The following is a 24,512-nucleotide window of genomic DNA, read 5'->3' on the forward strand; positions in this document are numbered from 1 at the left end:
GATGTATTTATATGGCAGAGAATGATTATTTCATATTGTCAATCCCCTTTTGAATGATAATATGTTGGATGTCAGTGCTGGGTTGAGGTATATCACAATATAAAATCTCTGTAACACTTTATTTTAAATGTACAATTCTCGCTATTAACAAACCATTAACTAAGACTATTAGCTCAATAAACGATATTAATTTGCTTCTTATTAATAGTTAGTAAGGTAGTAGTTGGGTTTAGGTTTTGGATAGGATTACCAAAGTTGTAGATCATACTTTATGAGTACTAAAAACAATTAAAAATCTTAAATCTTAAAATTTGCGTGAACCAAACATTGCTGAGGCTTTCATTTTATTATGTTGATGTACTTCCAACTGAAACTGAATATTAAGTAGTGGGTGAGGCTTTCTTTTTAAACATTATTTTATTATAGCAAGCTTAAGGAAATAAGGGTGACCCTCAAGTTGATGTCAACAGAGAAGAAATACCACAACAAAACAAACTTTTTTTCCAGTGGATTAACATCACAAAAGACGAACAATGTGCACTAGCAAAATAAAAATGGTAAATTCTTATTGATTTGAACTTTAATAATAGTCAAGTAAAGTTTAGCTTTATTGTTGTTCTGCTATACGTGTGGACATACAGTGCAATGAAATGCCGTGTCTCGCAGGACAATGATGCTACACAAATAAACATAATCATAAACATGAACACTACACTGGACGTAAGAGCCTTTTTATACCTATACATTACTAACATACCGGTATACCTATACATTACTAACATACAGGAGCGATAATCAAACTATACTACTGTAACTTACCAACAACACATATATAAATACCTAAAGGTGCATTAGGTGATCTGCCTAAATGCTAACCAGTTACATAACATCTTTGAAACGCAGTCATTCCCCTGCTGTCCAAAGCCATGCCTCCTGAAACCCCGAACGATCACATCAAAGATGACAGACCCACTAGATCATGCCATTCGCCAGTAAGAAAACTTTATAGTAATTTATAATAGTACAATTCTGAAAGAAAAACTGTATTATATCTAGCACGTTTCTCACCTTCTTACAAACTTTGTCCTAAAGTGACTGCTTTATGCTTAGTGGGTGGCCAGCGGGGTGCAGAAATTATACTTATTACTAAGCCATACTTGCATGCTATTTCAGACAAAATATTCAAAGTAGCAAGGTAAGCAATATATTGGAGCGTGTCACAGATTGGCATTGCTCAATAATGAACCAATGTGAATATAAAATCAACTTCACCTCAGTAAAGCAGGCTAGGTGGAATAGCGCTATTTACTGATGTTTTGTTGTTAAACTAAATAAAAATCTACATTATCAATGCTGTAAAAGTTCCCTTATGAAATTGAAAGTAGTCACATCAATCTTTCGCTGGGAGATTTCAGTGGCTGAACAACACTTCTGTGCATATAACCCATTCGCAAAACAACAAACTCTACATAAGCTTTGCGTGACTAAAATAGTTTTAAAACAGAACATTACCTTTCTAAAACAAATACTTTAGCCATAGTGTCATCCTTCCTACAGTGTGCAAAAGTATCACCAATATTGATTCAGGATTTTAAAAAGTTTTGATTCACAATTTGTTTCTCTCTCTCTCTCTCTCTCTCTCTCTCTTTCTCTCGTGCATGTGAACACGCGTACACATGCAAAAGGCAGATCTGCATGAACGGCTGCACAGATGTATAAATCTGCATTTGTTGACTGACAGTTTAGGCTACTTATCAAAATTATGGTAATTGTCCCCCGACAAATTTTAATTGGATGAACATTTTTTAGTCTTACGTTTTACCTATAATATAAAAATACATATAAATACATTTAGATCATTTACTTTAGTCATTACTATTGGAATGTGAAGAGACTTTCAACCTGCACAACAAAAAATGTTTCTGAAGACAAATCACCTACTGCACCTTTAACTATACACATAACCCAAGACGGACTATCTAAGTACTTTTGCATAACACAGAACAGTAGTTGGGTTTAGATATTTGGTAGAATTGCTAGGGATGTAGAATAAGATCATTGTAAGATGAACCAATATTTGCTGAAACTTTAATTTCAGTATGTTGATGTACAGTATTTCCAACTAAAACAAAATATTTAATAGGCGTGTAATAATCCAGTAGTTGATAGTGTGAATTGTGACAAACTAAAGTGTTACAAAGAACTCTTTTCTCTCATGCATGTAGACGGATTGAGGCCAGTCTGCTGAAAAAAAAGGCGAGCATGTGCATGACGCCCAGGCAACACAGGAAATGTTAATTATAGTGATTAGTGCTCAGCACACTCCTCTGTTGCTGATGGTTTAGGTTCTTTGTTTTAGAGCCGGCTCTGACACGCCACTCATCTGCAAGGGAATATTAAATAGGCCTGTGTTTTAAAAGAGAACCACCTCCACAGCTCCATTCACTCACGGCATTAAGACTGCGCTCAACCCTGCTTTCGTCACGGCTTCAAGTCTGGATGTGAGCGAGTGTTCCAGCTAGATTTACCGTTCATTTTTAGACATGCATTTCGGTTGGCTTATCAAGTGGCTCCGTGTGAATTGAAAAAAATCAGACAAACACATCTTATAAATGGCTATTTTTCTGTGTTTAGAGGCCGTGACATCACCTGATGAAAATGATGATCTGTTATTAATACCATTTACAGCTGCTGATGGGATTTGTATTGCAGAGAACAGATGTGTGTGGGAGGTGTACAGCAACAGACGCATACTTCTTATCTCGCACCGATGCCAGGAAAAACTGCAGCCTAATGTTAAATCCCCTGATTCATCCTAGGGATAATAAACCACAAGGAGTGTGATAAAACTCACCACAATGAGATACGTTCTTGACTTCTTGAGTTATTCAATTAAATCTGAATGCTCTGATATATTCACAGCAAAGTTCTTGTTTGCTAAATACCTGGGCAGTGGTATGCTGTGTGTGAACAATCCAAAGCTGCCCATGACGCTGAGAGAAATGTTTAGATAAATATGTAATACTGTATGTGCTGCATGTTTTCCGCTAAACAACAAAGTAAACACACAAATAAAATGTCAGAGGAGTGAATACTGCAGTTAATGAAGTATCTGATAATAACAGTGTGAATAGGTTTGCTAGAGTCATGTCATATTTAGTTACAAAGCATTTCATACAGTAGTCTGCTCTATGCTATTACTTATGGATGTCTGACCTCGACACATTGAGCAGAAGATATGATGAAGATCTCTATTCAAAGAAATCAGAGCCACATCTATTAGTTGCATACATTATACTGTATATAGTCGCCATTGACCAATCATGGGTCAAAGCTATTTATCTGGCTTTGAATTTGAGAATTCAGAATGACTTGTGTAAAACACTTATCACACATTGAATGTTTGTTTCCCCCAAGTATCCTGTTATGATGGTGGCATGGTGGCGCAGTAGTTAGCACGTTTGCCTCACAGCAAAACGGTCACTGGTTCGAGCCTTGGCTTGGGATGTTGGCATTTCTGTGTAGAGTTTGCATGTTCTCCCTGTGTTCGCGTGAGTTTCCTCCGGGGGCTCTGGTTACCCCCACAGTCCAAAGATATGCGGTACAGGTGAATTGGGTGTGGTAAAAATTGACCATAGTATATGAGAGTGTGTGGATGTTTTCCAGTGATGGGTTGCGGCAGGAAGGGCATCCGCTGTGCAAAACATATGCTGGATAAGTTGGCGGTTCATTCTGCTGTGGCGACCCCAGATTAATAAAGGGACTAAGCCGAAAAGAAAATGAATGAATCTGTTACTATAACCACTAGTGATGTAACAGATCACAAATCTCAAGGTTTGGATCACATTATGGTTTTTTTAGTGAATCATAAATTCACTCAAGGTTCGAATCATATAATGGTTTTTTAGTCATGGATCAGACCATTTTTCAGATAAGCCAAAAAGGGGAGGAGGCAAATGTTATTTGCTTTCCATTTATTACAAAAACAGTACTGCAAGAAACGTTTGGTTTAACAAACAGAACTTAGATCCTGTAATTTTTTTTTCAAATAATATAAAGAAATAATCAGCTGAATAAAAATAAATCATAAAATATTAAGTACTGTGAAAAATTCACTGTTACTACTACTTTTGCTCGTAACGCTAAATTGTATAAATCGAACATTATAAATTGTACAACCCATATTTATTTTTAGTCTCATTTTCAATAAATGATTCAGTTATTCACTCATAAAACTTCATGTTTAATTACTAGATGGATCATTTTTGAAAAATTATTCAGTGGAGTATTTTTGATGGCTGGTTTTCACCACCTATTGGTTAAGTAATGTAATTGCTGCCAACAACTTTCATTTTTGAGCACATGACAGTGATTTTAATCTTTACCATAAACATCAGTGGTTTTATCTAAACTATAAAATGTTATCCTAGAACTTCTGTGTTATTTGACTGTTTGTAACTTTATAACTAACTCAGAAGACTAAAGACTCAGTCTCTTCCTTGATTTCTGCGTTTTTCGAACACAGATTTGAATGCAGCGATTCAAAGGATTAATAAAAATATGTGCGGGGTCTGTGCGTGCTTAGGACGCGTGCTCTTGTAGTCATGTTTTGTTCTGTCCGCATGGCACTGTTTCATTCTCAGCATCTCCGTCTAGTTTGTTTTGGTTTTGGTTGGCGCTGAGATTAAACATGCGCGTTGCATATGTGTGAACGCACGGTAAGGTGTTTTCATCTATCGTATGCTCGTGTCTTGTGTCTGTTGGTGGTCTTAGCACGTGTCTGGATGTTTACATTGTGACCGCATGCTTTTGTAGTGTGCTTTAAGTGTTGTGCTTATGTGTTGTCTTGAGAACACGCGGTTAATGAGTTCTCTTATTGGCTGCTTTTTCTAGTCTCGTTTTATGTGAGCACATGGCTTGTTGTCTTTTGTGTCATTTTTTAGTTTATTAGTTTATGTGTTAGGCATTATTGGTTTACTAGGTTCACCTGTTTGTGTTTTAATTTAAGTTCGTCGTTTTATGTTGCCATGTCCTGTTGTATGTTTCAGTCCTGATCCCTGCCAGCCTGTCCTGTTTGTTTGTTAATGTTTTCCCCCTCGGGGTTGTTTGTTTTTGCATTTTATTTTATTTTATTTTATTATAAATAAAAACCCATTTAGTTCTGCACCTGAGTCCACGCTCCTTTTACCCACCCACTGATCGTGACAAATTTATGTTCTGAAGATGAACAATGGTTTCAGGGCATTGGGTCAATATGAGGGTCAGTAATTAACTGAATTTTCCTTTTTGGGTGAACTAACAATTTAATGGCGAGAACAAGCTAAGTCAAATGAAAAACTAGTGCACACTGCAAAAGTCCAATATCGGGCAGCCCTCTTCGCTACACAGTTTCAAAATCTTGAACTTTGTTTTGGCCAGCACTTATACATCACACCAGTTCATTCTTTAGTTTCGTACTTCAGCTTGAAGTATAATGTGGCCTTAAGATAAACCATTTTATTACGTTTAAAGAAAGTACTAGTAACAAAATTGACTTACTCTTTTTCTGTTTCATTAGTGACACAATGATGATTGAACGTGCCAAACATCTGAACCCCCAGGATTCCATAAAGGAGCAGGAAGAATAGCAAAAATATGGTCACACTCCAGATCTGCTCCCCTGAGCGCCTGAAAGAAAATGAATATTAAGTGGCTGAAATGAAAAAAGCCGACATTTCTCACATTCTTTGTGCTCATGGAGCTCTTACTTGAGAATGTTGGTTATCCGGCTGCGTGGCAATTCAAATCGGAAATAGATTCGGAAGACTCGGATCATAATGAGGGCCCTCGGTATGCGTAACATTCCCCAGGGTGACATTTGGTCCACAAGCTCCGCTATTTCAAACACCTTTCGACAATTCAGAGGAAAAGGTGGATGAGTGGAGCTACCTCTGGAGCTTGAGGTACTCTCTTAAATTAAAAGAAACAATTATCTTTGGAACCAACACTGAAGTTTCCTCACCTGAAGCACAAGAGAGACCCAGAGGAAGACCACCATGAAGCCATCAAACATGCACCAGCGGTCTTTAACATAGGAGTTTTCTCCCTGGAAACAGAGGCAGGTGATAAGACAAGCTGTAAATGAAAGTCCACAGGTGAGTGGCAGCTGCTCAGCAGGTCTAATGAAAGATTGTGGCAGCTGTTAACAACAGAGCCAGTCAAATTCTGCAAACAGACGTGTGAGTACTTAAGGGTATTTATCCTGCCAGACATTCCCTAATAATTAGCACCTTAAGCACGAGCCACAAAAATACAGGTGATGAGAAATACCAAACTATGTCTCTAGTTAGCAGCAGGTAAATAGTGAATAACTGTTAATAACAAAGACAGAAACTCAAAGTCTTTCATATTTCAGAAAGAGATGACCACCAAAATGTATACTTGCATAAATGTATGTTTTGGAAATTGCAATTGGTTTCATATAGGCTTTCACTAGTTTATTTTAAATAGACTTTTATTATTTAAAATGTTTTAAGAGACATGCTTTTATCCTTCTTCACTTTCAGCTTTACTATTTTCTCCTTCACTTACTATACTGTACATCCCGACCTATTAAAAAATCCAGTAGTTTCACATACTCTCAAGAATTGGTCCCAGATCCGAATATTTTTTGGCTGGCAAGCTGGCTCCCTCCAAAGCCCTATGACAAAAATTAATTCATTTGCTCCCTCATTTAAAAATACACTGTTCGATGACTAGATTAAAAAAGGAATTTATCATTTTATAGACATAATTATTGATCAAATATCTCTTTTATTTGAGCAACTAAAGCAAACACATTTTACCTCGGTCCATTTTTTTCAAATATTTCCAGGTGTGAAACTATGTTAAACAAAACAACCCACTGTTGGACCATTCCCCAAATCAGTCATTAATGGAAATGATAATTTTGAGTGACCCTGATAAAAAGGAGGTATTTCATATACAGTTGAAGTCAGAATTATTAGCCCCCCTTTAAATCTTTTTTTAAATATTTTCCAAATTATGTTTAATAGAGCAAGGAAATTTTCACAACATGTCTGATACTATTTTTTCTTCTGGAGAAAGTCTTATTTGTTTTATTTCAACTAGTATAAAAGCAGTTTAACATTTTTTAAAAGCCATTTTAAGGTCAAAATTATCAGCCCCTTTAAGCTATATATTTTTTTCGATAGTCTACAGAACAAACCATCGTTATACAATAACTTGCCTAATTACCCTAACCTGCCTAGTTAACCTAATTAACCTAGTTATGCCTTTAAAGGTCACTTTAAGCTGTATAGAAGTGTCTTGAAAAATATCTAGTAAAATATTCTTTACTGTCATCATGGTAAAGATAAAAGAATTCAGTTATTAGAAATTAATTATTAAAACAATAATGTTTATAAATGTGTTTAAAAAAATCTTCTTTCTATTAAACAGAAATTGTGGGACAAAATAAACAGGGGGGCTAATAATTCTGACCTCAACTGTATATTTATGAAATGCTCTTCCAGTTAACAAACACAGCAACTTTAGAGTACCTAAAATCCTCCTGGGATAAAGACTTAGGTGTTGAAATTACTGATGGGAGATCAGATCCACAGATCATTGGCATATGCAAGGCCTCATACAATTCAAAGTAATACATCGTTTACTTTGGTCCAAGCAAAAACTTAGTAAGATACTTCCATGTAAGATATTTATAGATGTGGACTAGAGCCAGCATCACTGGCTCATATGTTTTGGAGCTCCAAAATTATCATCTTACTGGGAAAAGATTATTCTAACATTCTCAAGAATATGTCATAAGCCGATAGATCCCGATCCCTTTATTGCAGTTCTAGGCATTACTTACTGACTTTGAGATAAAATCAGTCCAGAACAAAATATAGTTCCATTTGTCAGTCTACTAGCACAGAGGTTAATTTTATTAAACTGGAAACAGAAAGCTGCTCCATGTACAGTATACATCTAGTGTATTTGACAAGGCAAGTAATGAAACATTTGGAATTGGAGAAAGTCAGATTCTCCCTAAAAAAAGAAATACAATATTAATAAAATCTGGCAACCTTTTATAGCTTATTTTAAAAACATAAATTTTACAGGAAATTTAAATTGAAAAGGATCAGACTAACTTAGATTTAAACAGAAGATCGGTATTTTGATTCAGTTTTCATTTTTTGTATTTTTTTTTTTTACTTTATTAAAAAATGTTATTGGCTTATTTTATTTATGTATTACTATTTTACTTTCTTATGTATTGGTTGTAGATCGGAATTTGTAAGTCATTGTATTTGAATGTTAAAAAAACAATAAAGAAAGTTATAAAAAAAATCAAATAAAATGTTTGGTTTAAGAAATAACAATAAAGCTTTTTTAAATGTTACAAAAATGCACTGATGTGCTCTTTTGGGGTGTCAATTCATCATATTATCCTGTAAAAAACACACATCATGGTTTTTACAAACATATTAAGCAGAAATAGTAATAGTTGGAAACGGTTTCCAACATATTATGTTATATAATATTAATATATGTTATTATATAAAAAAATAAAAACATATTATGCAACAAATCAGAATATCAGAATGAATGATCATAAAACACTAAGAACCAGAGAAACACCTGCTACAATTTCAGAAAATATTTTAGAAAGACTCAAAAATCTAACCAAACCCATTTTTTAATGGTGGCATACTGTATCGTGTATGCTTATGTTTGAGAGCACAAACATTCCACACTTTCTCGAACTAAAAATGAGGTTATAAATAAGCAGTTTTAAATAGACTGCAGCATGTCACACAGCATGAACACCGCAGGCTCTGTCATGTTAACTACCTATTGACAAATGCAGCTGGGGCACAGGAAATGACATCAGAAGTGTGACGTGCTCAGGTTTGTTTGTTTGAGTGCAGACTGTCTTCACGCTCCAGTGGATTTTCATTGATAGAGAGACCGATTATACTTCAGTGACTGAATCACCAGTTCACCCAAGACATTTGTCCAGAAATCACTAGAGCCTCAGTTCTCAGATCTCCCACTTTATTAGTATTAGCCAGAAGCATCATTTATTAAATGGACAGCTTAAAAAAAGCCATAAAATCTGAGTTTATTAAAATGGCAGAGACTGAATTAGGAATATTGTTTACGCCAAAGAATGTGATGAGACACTTAATGATGAAAATCGATGCCTTAATACACAACAAATTATGATTCATTTACATCTACATCAGTGCTTAGATTACAGCATTAGCAACTGTTTGAAATGCTGTCTCCGCTTCCAGAATACACCTAATGACCGAAAATATGCCTGTTAACAGTGATACAGAAAACAACAAGTCTGATTTTCTCACATCATAACAAGCACTGCATACAAATGGAAATCTAAAACAAATGCACTGGCCTAATTAAGTGAGTTCAGGTCACTGGCACTAATATAAAAATGCTGTGCGTAACTTTCCTTCAATAAAATTCAATTGCATGTGTTAACTTAGCATATAATTGCTGCAAGGTTAATCACCCTGTCCTCATAAGATCTCGGAGCTAGAAGAACAAATTACTCTATCTTCTACATGAACCTTACTGCTTTCCATGCCGAGAGAAAAGATAAAGAAGTAACTGAACAAAATTCTCTCTTTACTATTTCAGGAACGAACAATTCAATGATTAAATGTCTCCATGCGGTTGTTACTCTTGTTTCACCAATTAAACAGCCCACACATTATTTAACCACCTGCCCATTTCAACAGCATGTCCAAAGGACACAGTCTTTTTTTCTCCCCTCATTTTATTTCCGTTATAAATCATGACAACGCTGATTGAGTGCGTTACCTTGATGATGCCCCTGATATGCATTTTGGCGATCATCTCTGCGGTGTAGAGAAACATCAGCAGTGTGTCCAGGGCGAAGGTGACATACTGTAGAGGTGGGTAGTGCTCAAAGGTCTTGGGTGTATTCATACAAACCGAAATGACACTGATTATGGCACAGGCCCGCAGGAGAGAGTGAACCCACTGAGGACAAAGAACACAATCTGTTTTAGAGTGTGGCACATGATTTCACTTTTGTACCTTGTCCTAACTAAGCAGGTAGTTTAAAAAACATGTCTGTTCACATTAAATAGTTTAGGGAATAGGTTGAAAGGAAGGAACTACAGTAACTTACCCCCAACATTAAAAGTAGACTAAAGAAGGCTCCAAATAGGTTTTAAATGTGTACTACCCTCACTCAAACTCAATATAAATTGTATAATGCTAATGCTGTGTGTATAGTAGGATAGCAAAAGGCAAATTTAAATGGTGAAATAGTTAACTCTAGGTCATTCTAAACAGGGGTAAATAGAACGCTGGGTTTTCTTGCCTCAAATTTCACAATGCTCATAATTTATTCAGGTTAACTATTGACTGCAGGATTTCATATACTGGTATTTCACACTGTTCACACTTGTGTTCCACAGTACATGCTTTGGGTCAGGTGTAGTTTTTCTCTAACCCTAATAAAAAACACCTGAACAAGATGATCACAATCTTAGGCTGTGTTCAAAGTTGCCCTCTATACCCTTAAAAAGTGCATTATTAGAGGGAGCATCCATTTGTAGTGGAGTGTGAAACCATAGTGGACATTTTGAAGGGCCCTTAAATCAATCCCACAATGCATCGCAATAACGAGTGTGCAACTGATGTACACTCAAAGGCTAGATAATACCCATAATGAGAGTTTGAGTGCCAAATGAATTTCCACATTTGACCACAAAATGGAATTGTCAACATTGGCACATAATACAATATTCACTTATGCACTTACACACTCAACAACATAGTATATGTATGTAAAGTCATCCCAAATGGAACACTAATGTTTTTTACTAAGTGGAAATTCAAATCGTTTTCCTGATGATATTTGATGGTTGCCAAATTAGTGAAATAAATGACCAAAGCACCAAATAATACTTGCTATGAGTATAACCGCATTCACTATCAGCAGTTGGTGTAACCCCTACTGTAAAAGAATTTTGCCACACTTCTTTTTCATGGTTGAATTAATGCATCATCCAGGAATTTAAAGTGCACTTTTTCTTTTTAAAATAAAAAGAATATTTTAGTGTAAATGCACTACATACACTATTTTTACTACAAAATGGCATAGAATAGTGCTTAAGTACGGGATTTGGGATGCTCCTTTTGTTTCATTACTAACAGACAGCTGTTACTATTACTATTTAAACAACTTTCACAGTGTCTGATCAAGAAGTTGAAAATGTAAACTGTCTGAGGGATTTATGAGCCAGCAAAGCAGCAATCGAATCGCCATCCCTTAGTGGGGTTAACCCCACTTCTAAATGACAAGATTTTTTTTGACCTAGGATTAAAAGGCAGTGTTTAGATGTTTAGATTACAATTTACTTCTTATTCTCCTAGCTATTTACCTATAGTGGTTAAAAATCATGAATTATCATCAAGAATTTACATTGCGGATTTTAGATGTAATTATTAAAGGACCTATGAAATTAAAATAAAGTTTTTGGATGTTAGTATCAGTATTGATAGTTTTTAAGATATCTATAAGCTAGTGTCCAAAACAGTGACAAAATTCACATTTAGAAGATATAAAACTGATATAAACATGTAAAGCTTGGAGTTTGTCACTTATACCTAAATGGATCAACGGTTTTATTCACGTCAGTTCATACTAGTTTTTTTATGAAATCATATCCAATCAAATGCTCTCTGGTATCTGACATGCCCCAAACCCTTCAGACTTCTCATTTGCTTTTCATTTAAGGCATGTGAGCTCAACCGCTCTCACTGACAGAGAGGCAATAAAACAAAATGCAATCGACTTTTTTTTTTAAGGGGAGGAGCTATACTATGCCCCACCCTCTCTTCGTGTTTTGGTTGAGATTAGGTCAAACATTGAATAGATTTGTTTTATTTCTTGTCAAATTGAATAAGCTTCATAATTACAATTATACATTGTAATTGTAAATATTGATATTTTGATTATTAAAAGCTTGTCAGATGTCTTTTTTGGGATCATGAAGGACACAAATAACAGCTATTTAACAAATCAAGAACAGATACATGCTAAGGATTCACATACTGGTTTATTGATCCAAAGAATGTCAGCACTGTCTGTCAGTGTTTCGTCTGGCCCAAAGTCGGTCATGGGCTGGGCCTCGACCCGCGAGCTCTGCTTCCTCTTCAGCATGCTTGGGCTCGCTGTGCTATAGAGAGAGTGGATCTGAAAGACAAAAGCACATCCACCACAAATGCTAACTTGAACCACGCATCAGCCAGAGCTCAAATCCTGTTTGTAGCAGTTAGGTTTATTCCTTATTAAATGCTACCTCTGTTTAATTTGTGTTTGGAGCAATTCAATTATAGAATAAAATATTAAAAGAAGAATAGCATTTTAGTTTAGCAAAAACTTGATGCTAATTGAATGGAATGAAAATTAAAAAACACCTCAGAGGAAGCATCGTGTCATAGAAACATCTAGTAACGGTGTCATGCAAACAGATTTGAGCTAGGTGTTCATTGTGGCTGTACAAACGATATGAGGACACAGAGCTTTGTATGGTACCAGACAATATGTGTTGTAGTGTTGCACAGCCACCATTAAACACAACCAAGCGTATGATGTACATAAAACACAGACTGTTGACTACACAGAAATACAGACTTACCTTCTGCAAAGATCACACTGGATCTTCATAGCAACACAGACGACATACTACTGGCACTAGAGCCTCTCTAACCGAAGACAATAATTAAAAAAAACATGGATATCACACACTCACTGAAACAAAGCGCACATACCAACGGGAAAAGTAAAGCTGAAATTGCTCCAGCACTGCACATAACATGCGATCAGGCATACCCTGTAAATAACACACAACAGTTAGTCAACATGGCATATGGTGTACCTAACGGGTACAATTATATCGACAAATAATGTCCACCACGTCAGACAAGGCATATATGCAACACTGAGTGGCGGAGTCATGGACGGATGGGATTGTGGGACCAGGTTACTCACGGTCAGGCTCCTCATTGGTGCATTCATCCCCGGCATAGACAGGAACTGAATTCAGTACGAAAGACAGCTGATTGGGGCCTGTTGAGTTGAGGCCTGTCCTGCAAGAACACCATTAGCCTTTAATGCTTGTTTATAAAAGAGTCCGCCCAATGAAGGCTGTACCGCACAACAGCTGAAAGCCTGACCTTTACATGTGATATCAACACAAAAGCAACAAATCCACATCAACCAACTGTCATGTCCAGTAAGGTCAGGTGGACCTTCTTGCGTCAAACATCATATAACATGATGAAGAGCTTTTGTGGACTCGGTAAACATTTCAAAGTCAGATGTAGCATAAAATACACAACCTCAAGGTCATTCCAAGGTCAGCTGGGAACAATAGCAAGATTTATAACGTGATTCCTGTTTGCCAGTAATAAAAAAAATATAAGATACAAGTCTACAAAAGAAAGCTGCATCTTAATAGTTCTTACATTTATGTCAAGAACATAGTGGTCTGCCAACAATAGCTTCTATGTAGTCACAGGCAATTTGCTAAGTAATTGCTACAGTTAGCATATGTTGACAGATAGCGGTTTGAAGACAAGTGAAAACAAAATTACATGGTATAAGTGCAGTAATGTAGGAGTAAGTTGCAGAAGACTACAATTAGTTTCACTTTTTCAGAAAGGACTGTTTGCCTAAAGGCAGGATGCAATCACCAAACGTTTTAATGGTGGCTGGTGTCAAGAGTTTTTAGGCTTGCTTGTCACAAAAACAGTTCGCGTTTTTGATTACATTGTAAAGAGAAGGATAATTATTCTTACAAAGGCCTCTGTTACAGATTATAGAGATACAGAAAACACAGCACATCTGAACAGACTGAATACCAAGTCACACTTAATATTTTCATTGCATTATGTTTGAGACTACAAACATTCTAGAAACTCAAAATTAATCAAAAGAGCTATCACTTAAGTTTAGCTAAATCAACTAAATGCATCAAAAGTATAAGGGTCAAAGACAAAACTTCCAATCTTACCTTCCTATCCAAATTACTAAATATTCATTAATTCATTCATTCATTCATTCATTTTCTTTTCGATTTAGTCCCTTTATTAATTAGGGGTCCCCACAGAGGAATGAACCGCTTTATTAAATATTATATACAAAGAAAATATAATAAATGTAAGAAAAGTATGTTAATGATTGAAATATCCTTTGTAAAAATAAAGAAATAAGATATGGATGGCATACAGGTAATGTTTCAGCATTTAGTGTTTATCTAAAAAGGAACATAGTCTGACTAGGGCAGCACAATATATTGTTTCATCATCGATATCGCAATGTGCGGGTCCGCAATAGTCACATCCCAGGGATTACAGTTGACCAGACATTACAGTTAGCAAGACTGCGAAGCCTAGTAGTTAAGTGCCCTGACATATAGAACCATCACGATAATTTTACTCATATCAGTCGATATCGATAATTATCACGATAAATGTCAAATCTTTACATCCATCAATTTTAAAGGATTTTCAGCATGCCAATGCCTTTGTGCAGCTTATTCAACACATTTTTGTGAAATGTTTTAGCTGTCTGACAATATAAATAAAAAAATAATAAAAGAACAATCTTAGTCATTTTTCAGCATTTACAGTTTAAAATTTCAACAACAAAAGACATTACACTACAAGTTATTGTATACATCAGAAAAATATATAAAACAGGTTTGGAACAAGCAAAGGTGAGTTAATGGTGACATGTTTTTATCTGACAGACTGGCCCGAAGAGGACTATGCAGACTCTCATTTCAAAAATCGCGAAAATAAGGATTTAATTAATGATCCGCTGTTGTTGTAAACGTCTGTCATATATTTGCTGCATTTTTAATGTCATTATTTTAAAGATTATGTCTTGAACATCTGATTTCTTCTCTATATTCTGATGATGTCCTTTAAATATGTAAAGGCTGGTTATTTTACCGTCGATGAGAAACAATAGTGGTAACCTATAACAGATTTCAAAGAAAATATCTTAATATTAAAAAGGAAACATAAGCTTGACAACAAAAGATCCTATCAATGTCGTAACAAATGCCCTTAAATAATGCAGCCTCTAGTTTACAGCAAGCATCAAGTTTTTATTGAGATTGTTTTGTCTGTCTTATCTTTCGTCTGTCTTTTAGTTTTTTTCTCGTAAGGCACGGCTTTCGAAAATTATGACATGAGACTCTGCTGGGTAGTTTCGTTACCAACACTTGTTTGGGTCTGTAATTTTTTAGCATCTTCATAGGCGTGCCATTGTTATAAATGAAACAGGTTTGCGGTGTTGCCTGTTTTTGATGGCATGAGTCGTCATACGAGGCGCAGTTTTCTGTGCACGTTGCTGTTTTTTATCGGATTGCAAAAAACTAAGTAGTTTCACACTGAAGTTTTCTTGTCAACAATGTCTGTGACTGTGACCTTTTATTACCTTATTTTTTCTTACTCCTCCAAGTGCAACTAACACGGTTTGGCTGTAAACTTGTACTACGTGCGGCATTTGGAAGTGCAGGCTGCAAAAAGCCTGCGCAGCGTTACGCATTTTAAACATTATCGAACAATTATCGAACAGTCATTATTGTTTTATCGAAAAAATATATATCTTGATAATTATCGATATCGAATTATCACCCAGCCCTATGGCTAAGGTTTTTTGTAGGGATGCTCCAATCGATCGGCTGGAGATCGGTATCGGCCGATAATCACATTTTTGACTCGATTGGTATTCATCAATCTGACTGATCTGTGATCGAGTTGCTGTGAGGCTGTCCAGAGCATAGGAACTGCGGTCACAGATGTGCTAGTTGGAGAGCAAAATATTGGAATGGTCTTGCATGTATTTAGGCGTTTTTACATATATAAAAACTGAAAGTTCTGTGTTTTTGACTATTTTATCTATTATTTTCTGTAAAGCTGCTTCTGACTATGTCCACACAAATTGGTTATAAAAGACATGTATTATATGGAACATCCTTCATTTATTCTCTTAGGTAAGGAGAGATCTCCACTCAAATGTCATACTTAGAGGGAAATGTGCTTTAGGCATTATAAAGCTGGAATATATAAAGATATTATAAAGATTGTTTGTATCTTAAAGGTTAATTGTACATTTATACTCAATTAAAATGGTATAGTGTTATTTTTATTATTATTATTATTCATACTTCATTTCTGCTTTTGAATACTGTTTGACTCCCCAGAAAATCAGAAATCATAGTTTATTTGCTTCTTTTGTCTGTTGTATTTAACTATGCTTTTCATTTTTTAAATGATATTTTATGCAGATATGCTCCCCTACACAATCAACCCAATCGATCTAAAATTATGAATTCTTTACAAGCTATTCAGGTCATTTGGTAAAATTGCATTTATATCGCAATATAGATCGCAGTGAATGAAAATATATCACAACATCGTTTTTTTCCCAATATCGTGCAGCCTTAATTCTGACATGTACTTACATAAAATACATAATATAACTTATCGTACTATATTTAATTTTCATATTAAAAATGTTTTGCTGACGAATGGGTAGTATAAAGATTTACAATAGCAATTGATGAGTTTTTAACATGCCAACAAATTATTATTATTATTCTGCACAAGCCTGGGTATTTGGTATATAATATTTTGTTACACTCAATGGCGTTTTGATGGTGAGCATCTAAAACAAATGATGGTAAACATATATTATAATCAGTAACCTTGCCTAAACCTAAAGTAGGTGGTTCATTCCGCTGTGGTGACCTCTGATAAATCAGGCACTAAGATGAAGGAAAATAAATTAAAGTAATTTCTGAAAACAAAAACTTTGAAACAACATTCCCAACAACTCTGAAAACCTGTAACAGCAATTACAATAAAAAAGCACCATCATTTCAGACTATAACACAGAGAGAGACCATAAAATTATTAAAAATGTATTCAAGGCAAAGCATCTGTTGTGCTGAGATGTCTTGCTTACATTTTACACTTTTGTAATAACAAAAATCCCTGAAAATCAATCACAGGGAGCAAATGTTGTTTATGGCACTGGTTGCTGTAAATCCCTGAGGGGAATCCCTAAAATTAAATCAATAAAGTATTTCTCATTCTCTATCTGTTTCACATTTAGTCTTTTCAGCCCTGCGTTTTGCCATCATCCACCTGGACATTTTCCCAAATCCTCAAAATCACTATCATTAATCTAGGGCTGATCCAAATAACACCGTATGACTACGCAATTAAACACCCTCTGCTGTTTGACCTACACAGCTATTCATAACTAGACCTCCATTTTAGCTGGCTACCGCCAAAACCACCCATCTTCAATAATTATAAAACTAAAACATGCTAAACAAATTGACTCGAGATGATGGCAGCATAACTGGCACACTGTAGCACAGTGACATCAGCCATAATACATGAGCATCATACAGGGAGATTCCTCCTGCTGCTGCAGCGTTACCATGACAACAGATGAGAGCAGGGCTGCTGCTTTAGCTCCGGCTAAACAAGCTCTTTCGCAAAAACACACGAATTACATAAGACATAAAGGCATGTTGATGATGACACTGCTCGCGTTAGTGCCTAAATTGGTCACAAGCATAACACAAATGGTTTTTAATCTGTGACAGCGCTGTATTTTCGAACAAAGGCCTTTTAGCTGCGCAGTCGGAGCAATACACTTCCTGGTAGACATGCAAACAAGACAGATACAACTAAATGCGTCTCTTATATGACACTTTAATCGCATTCATATGTCGAAACAACAGCAAAAAACGCCGCGTGACTTACCGGTTCTTGCAGTATGTCCGTTAATGCGCCGTGTAGTCCATGACTCGTGTTGAGCTCGAGCTTCAGTCACAGCAGCCGCGCGACAGATGCGCATCGGACGCGCGTGACCCGCTACAGCACAGCGCGCAGGATGAGATCCCGCAGGCCTTAAGATGTGTAATATCAGCACTGGTTTAAACCAAATTATCATCATTATAATGAATATAGGCAAAGGACATAAATACATTTGAAATTTGTTAAGATTTTTAATTATTTTAAAATTTATTTTAGAAAGCACCATTGAAAACAACGTCTCCTACAATTATAATCGGAAATAATAACTCGTATTTAAATAAGACTATGTAGTTGCGATAAGTAATAGTTTAGTATTTGAGTGAAAATATGCCTTAAACTAAATAACGTCAACAGGCTAATATAGCTATCAGCCATATAAATAAACAAACTGATTGTTCCTATTCCTTATATAATCGACAGGAATTCAACTGTTATGACAGAAGTTTTTTTCCTAAATGTTATAGGTATCAGTGTCACGTTTTAAACGACTTTATATGAATTAGTTTTTTGTTGATTCTAAACTTATTTTTAATCAACCATTTAGCCATATTTAGCGCAATTGTTATTGTTAATATGCCATTTTAGACATAGTTCTGTTTCGCACTGTTTTGCTGGATGCGTGACTGAGCATTTAATCATTTCGATCGGCACCAGCATAAACCATTGAACATCCAGTTACAACAGGGTGGCATGTTTTGTGTTTGTGCAATGGTTTGTGCTCCTATCAAAACTTGTTTTTAAACAAGGCTGCGCGTCCGCAATGATTGGTTAGCCTATAATCACTTGATGCTCGTATCCAAAGATGCGATTAAAAAGAATATTCCACCCCCAAAAAACAAATGTACTCAATTTTTACTCACCCTCAACTGGTTCCAAACTTTTATGCACTTCTTTGTTCTGTTGAACGCTACAGGTGTCTAGCCAATCAGAGAGATAGATGTTGAGCACGTGAACACAATGGCGAATCAGGTGTTAAAGTACCCACTCAACAGTTTTTTTGTTTGTTTGTTTGTTTTATTTTGTTCAAAGAAATATACAAAGAATACATTACATGCAGAAACAAGCACGAAGTGTTTGACAATTATACTTGACGTTAAAAAAAGTAAAAATAGATAAAAAATAAATAAAATAAAAATAGATAAATTATAAATCTATACAAGTGGCAAAACTCGTACAAAAAACAAAACTCGCAAAAAAAGTAGCTACTTTAGTAGCTTTAGCATTTGACAAAGTACTGAGTGATGAAGCTGTAATAGGAAGTTCATCAATAAAGTTTAAAATAGAAGTTGGTGTTTTTAGTAACATAATTTTTAACTTGTTTAGAGCAAAAAGGGTTTACATGGATTTTAGAATGAGACATTCTGTTATGAGCCCAAAATAACTGAGTAAATGCAATTGTAGAAAATGGTTTCAATATCACTTTCTCAAAACTGACAAGAGTTATCCTCAATATCAAATTTTAATCTTGGGAATTCTTTTGATGGATTTACATCATTAATCATTTTAAACTGAAGCTCTTTAATTTAGGAGGGAACTGGATAAGACACGCAATTGGTTCTTATTTTTCCAATTCCCGTAAATTAAAATCTTTAAAAATAAAATGACGTCTGAGTTGAACCAATCAACAGTACACAAAGTTAGGGTGATATGATTAAAGCTTGATTTTTAAAATGTTTTATATATTTTCTGTCGTTATTCATAAAATTGTTTAAAACATTTCGTTTTTATTTGTGGCGCAGTGGGTAGCACGTTCGCCTCACAGCAAGAAGGTCGCTGGTTTGAGCCTCGGCTGGGTCAGTTGGCATTTCTGTGTGTAGTTTTGCTCCGGTTTCCCCCACAAGTCCAAAAACATGTGGTATAGGTGACTTGGGTAAGCTAAATTTTCCATAGTGTGTGTGTGGATGATTCCCAGTAATGGGTTGTGGCTGGAAGGGCATCTGCTGCATAAAACATGTGCTTGATAATTTGGCAGTTCATTCCGCTGTGGCGACCCCGGATTATTAAAGGGACTAAGCCGAAAAGAAAATGAATGAATGCTGTCGAATGTGGTTTGTGACAAATAAGAAATAAATGTATTTCTCCAATTTATGAAAGATCTAAAATGGTATGTGACATGCTTACACTAAAATTAGAATATTAAAATGAATATGAATTTGAATAAATATTGCTCCCACAGATAAAATATGTTCCCACAGCAATAAAAGACACTTGCTGCTTTCAAAATCTGACCAGAAGAAGGTACCTCCGGAGACAGGAAGTTAAACAGAATTTGAATTTGGACGTGCCTTGATGCCTTCCCAAAATCCTGTCTCCGACTGTAGCATTTTACAGCTTTCGGACACAGCCAGTGTGTGCATTTAAAAATCTGTCAAGAAATTCAATTATAATGTAAATCTCTTCCATAAACTACAGCCTGAAGAAGAAACAAAACCTCATGGTGTACAATCTGTATTGGTATTCGATTTGTTGAATGAAATGATTCATTTTTAATTAACATCTGATGTTGACTTGGCATATTGTAAATACTGTATGAACTTACATTTTCTTTACTTACACTTATTCAAACTTTACATTTATTAATTTAGTCAATGCTTTTTTCTGAAGCAACTTATAAATGAAGAAAAAAGGGCAAATAAGCAGGAAATGTGAGAGGGGTCTGAATGCATTGGTGCAGATGCAATCTGAGTTACATGCAATGCTTTTTAATGGGCGCCCCACCCCTAACCCTACCCCTCACATTGAGTGCATTGTGTCTGACATTACATTGCTGAGAGATGCAATCTCAGCCTGCATCATAAAGGCTGCATTCAGATACAATTGGGAAATGTAAGTAGTTCAAACTTTCAAACATTGCCTAAAATAAATACAAGCTAAATTAATGAGGCATACACTCTAAAAAACGTTGGGTTATTTATTTAACCCAATGGTTGAGTTAAAAATATTTGGTGCTTTGTTGGGTTATTTTAAACCTTTTATTGGGTTATTTATTTAATAACTCAACCAGTTGGGTTACAATTTTGAAATTTCAACAGTCAACTGATTGATCTGACACAGAACCGCTGTAATATGCGTACGTGATGCTGCTCTTGCGTTAAGTTTATGCAAGCTCTAATGCAGTAATATTGTTATTTTTTTAATCAAATTGCCTCCTCGTGTCGTGTTTTTTTATATCTGTTTCACCTGGACTCTTAATTATTGATGATACAAGCGTGCGCGCTTCATAGCCGATCTATATGCGGACAAAAACGCTTTCTCTACCTCCGTGTTCATCTCTACAGTTGTTTGGGAGGAAATGATACACGTATTTGAGATATTCCGCCGTTAATATCGTCTTTAGGACCCAGCAGAGACATCAAACCGGAGTCGCGTCCAGTCTTGTTGAAGGTATGTTATGTTGTCTAAAAACACTGTCCTTTCGCTAGGAAACTATATTGTAACAATTAAATACTAATATAGACACATATATGTGCTACATTTTGTTCAGGAAGTTGCTAGTTTTCCCAAGAAGTACGGAATCTGAGCATTATATTATTATTGGTTATTAATCGCCGCTAGAGGGCGCTGAATGGATCGCAACGTGAGAAAGTTATCCTGGACGAGCAGAGCAGAAGCTTGCTACATCATCTTTTATCAGAAGAGGATTCATGATCCATTTCAAGGTACTTGATTATTAACTATTGAAAGGTAAATGGTATTATGGTATTATTACTGTTTGTGTGTACTATATTGAAGGCCCTGAAAATTGCATTTTCCCTACATCTTATACTAACATACAGGGATGAAACCACAACCCTGATAATGTTAGATGCTAATATTAATGTTTAATCGGTTATATATGTCATACAGCAATTAAATATAAGCTTAAAAAATTATACATATAAAATTGTAACATCTGCTAGCTTTGTATAATAATAGTAGTAATATATGCTAATAAACAATAATACAAAGCCCTTAAACATACACTGTCCTTGCCCAGTTTTCAATTCAGGTGATGCTGTGACCACTCAACTGATGAATGTTGTCTGTCAGCTCATGTTAATTTGTGGTTAATTTAATTTTTTGTTTGTTTGTTCATTGTAGGTTGCTCTGGACAGAGCGAGCTTTAATCCTCCTTGATAATCTTGTTGAGAGGTGAGAAAACAACAGCTCTGTATTTTGTAATATGTACATGATGTAAAAATGCACAGATACACACACTTAAGCAGTATCATATGTTGTAAAGGTGTCTTTACATCACCATATGTCTTAAAATCAAATTCTACATTTGTAATTCTTCTGTAAATGCATTTATACTTCTCTGAACAGCACCGGTAGTGTGTAAAGACACAAATGTCTCTTTCAAAAGTGTTTCTGTGCCTTACTTCAGTGTGAATTTGGTATTAGACTGTATCAGGCATGAGGCCACAGGTAAGTACAGATGACTGATATAGAGTCTAAGCACAGTTCAGAAATTTCAGAACTCCACTCCTGGAACATTTGACCAAATTGTGATATTACAGACATTAACCTATTTATATTAATTATTGCATTATGACTGTTATTTCAGTAGAAATCTGTGATCAAGAGTTTGACTCTTGTTTCTGAAGTTTCTGAGCATGAGAATTAAGCACACTGATGAACATCAGTGCACAATTGACCATGTAAAATGGACCTTATTTGCCCACCAAATTTGCAAATGTGATGCACCTTAACAACTCACATTAAAGACTAATTCTGCAGCTAAAAGTGCACATTTTTATATATTTTTTTTTCTCTTTATCTGTTTAAGGTACCCCTGGAGATGACCACTTACAGCCTTCCAGTTATCTTTTCTCCATTGCTAAACTGGGTAAATACATGATTTTTGTTGTTATTTGGTCCGGCATACATGTGCAAGTTTAAAATTTCTGTTTTAAGGTTGGAGCGAACATTATTTGGTATATGGAGGAGTAGGTAACTAAACCATTCTTGGTGTGAAATTCCATAGCATTTTTTCCTCTGTTAAAGTCAGTGGGGACGATCAAGTTTTTGATTTGCTTTGTCCTTTAAGTTATCATCTGTGGTCAGCAGAAAAAATAAAATAAAAAAATCAACAACTTGAGGGTGAGTAAATGACGAATACACCCAAAAATCGGTGAAACAACCTCATTCAGCAGCAGAGGCGAATCCATCATGTTCTGGAGCTGGGTCAGTTGGCATTGCTGTGTGCAGTTTGCATGTCCCTCACAGTCCAAACGCATACAGGATAGGTAAATTTAATTAACTAAAATGGCCGTAGTGTATGGGTGTTTCCCTGATTTTTGGGTGTATTCATCATTTACTCACCCTCAAGTAGTTGATTGATTTTTGTTTATTTTTTATTTATTTCTGCTGACCACAAATGATAACTTTAAAGGACAAAGCAAATGAAAAACTCAATAGTCCACTCCCGACTGACTTCAACAGAAGACAAAAACGCTATGGAATTTCACTGTGGACCAAGAATGGTTTAGTTACCTATATTGTTTAAAATATCATGTTTTGTGTTCATCTGAGGAGAGATTTAGAACAAGGGGAGGGTGAATTACTGATGACAGAATTTCCATTTTTGTGTAAAATATCCCTTCAATAAATCCAGTGTACTGTTTGCATGGCATGGATTTAAGTGCTGTTTTTGTTTATTTATTTTTAGATTGCTCAGGACAGGTATTTTATACCCACACACCAAAGAAACTTTTTGAGGTTTGGGGAGATGCATCACTGCGGATTCTCTCGTATTGCAAAAAAGAAGAGAGCCTTGGATATACCAGTTCAAGCAAACATTTCATCTGGTGAGACAATCCTGTTTAACAGCTCTGTTTTAATCCCAATTTATAGCATTTCACCTTTGATATGAGGGTCTTGTTATGAGTTTAATTATTGTGTTTTTTTCTGTTTGATATAAAGACAGCCTTGGAGATCCCACTTTGGAGATGTCGCTTTAACAACTCAGCCAGCTATCATTTCTTCACTGCCATACAGATTGTGCAGCAAGATGGTTCGGCCCTCATACCAGGATGAAAAACAAGAATTTGTTGATTTGCGACTTATAGGTGCATTATTTATGACAATAAATGCTGGACATTATTTAATTCATGTGTGTATACTTGTATTTCGTTCAGTACTTAGAGGAGGAGGAGCAACAGAGACAGAACCCTCTTGTCCCGCTGCTTGGGGATGAACTAGACTGCTCTCAGGCATTTGTTATTATGAAAGATGTGGCACTAAATTCATGGATTTAAATAAAGCTTTGCCAATGTAATAAAAGCGGTGTATTTTTTATTTTTATATAAAGATGACTACTACTATAATAAAAGTAATTATTAATAATAATAATAATAATAATAATAATAATAATAAAAATTTATTATTATTTAGGGGTTAAGCCACTTTTTGGCAAAATAACCCAACAAATTAGTTATTTTTATAACCCAAATTGTTGGGTTAACCTTATCAACCCAATGGATTGGGTTACAATAACCCAACAGAAGGTCGGTGCCAAATTGACCCATCTATGGGTTACCTGTTGGGTTATTATTAACCCAACTTTTTTAAGTGAGTACAAGAAACAGGGTAAGTAGAGTTTTTGTTTTCTTTTCTTTTTTTCAGAATTTCTATTC

The 24,512-nt window shown here is 35.4% G+C and overlaps 1 protein-coding gene and 1 long non-coding RNA gene across 6 annotated transcripts in view; one reads left to right on the top strand and one right to left on the bottom strand.

Moving 5' to 3' along the window:
• The window catches only part of nalcn (sodium leak channel, non-selective), a 157,902-nt gene extending 139,973 nt beyond the window's left edge, over positions 1-17,929 (bottom strand). For 2 of the 5 annotated variants that reach the window (XM_056465469.1, XM_056465467.1), the window contains exons 1-8: positions 17,842-17,925; positions 13,040-13,137; positions 12,820-12,881; positions 12,101-12,241; positions 9,832-10,014; positions 6,002-6,085; positions 5,748-5,887; positions 5,539-5,667 (exon numbers count right to left, since the gene is read on the bottom strand). In XM_056465469.1, coding sequence (XP_056321444.1) covers positions 5,539-5,667; positions 5,748-5,887; positions 6,002-6,085; positions 9,832-10,014; positions 12,101-12,241; positions 12,820-12,861 — 719 coding nt within the window. In that variant the 5' untranslated portion in view covers positions 12,862-12,881; positions 13,040-13,137; positions 17,842-17,925. Of the gene's footprint in view, positions 1-5,538; positions 5,668-5,747; positions 5,888-6,001; positions 6,086-9,831; positions 10,015-12,100; positions 12,242-12,819; positions 12,882-13,039; positions 13,138-17,841 lie in introns of all 5 variants that reach the window. The other 3 variants (XM_056465468.1, XM_056465471.1, XM_056465470.1) reach the window with 3 other exon arrangements.
• Positions 17,930-21,017: 3,088 nt separating this feature from the next.
• Positions 21,018-23,984, top strand: LOC130235045 (uncharacterized). Its single transcript, XR_008838356.1, has 4 exons — positions 21,018-21,554; positions 21,976-22,026; positions 23,546-23,684; positions 23,800-23,984. It is a non-coding gene; the product is annotated as an uncharacterized LOC130235045 (long non-coding RNA).
• The last annotated feature ends 528 nt before the right edge of the window (positions 23,985-24,512 follow it).

The sequence above is a fragment of the Danio aesculapii genome, chromosome 9 (assembly GCF_903798145.1).
Source record: "Danio aesculapii chromosome 9, fDanAes4.1, whole genome shotgun sequence".
NCBI lineage: Eukaryota > Metazoa > Chordata > Actinopteri > Cypriniformes > Danionidae > Danio > Danio aesculapii.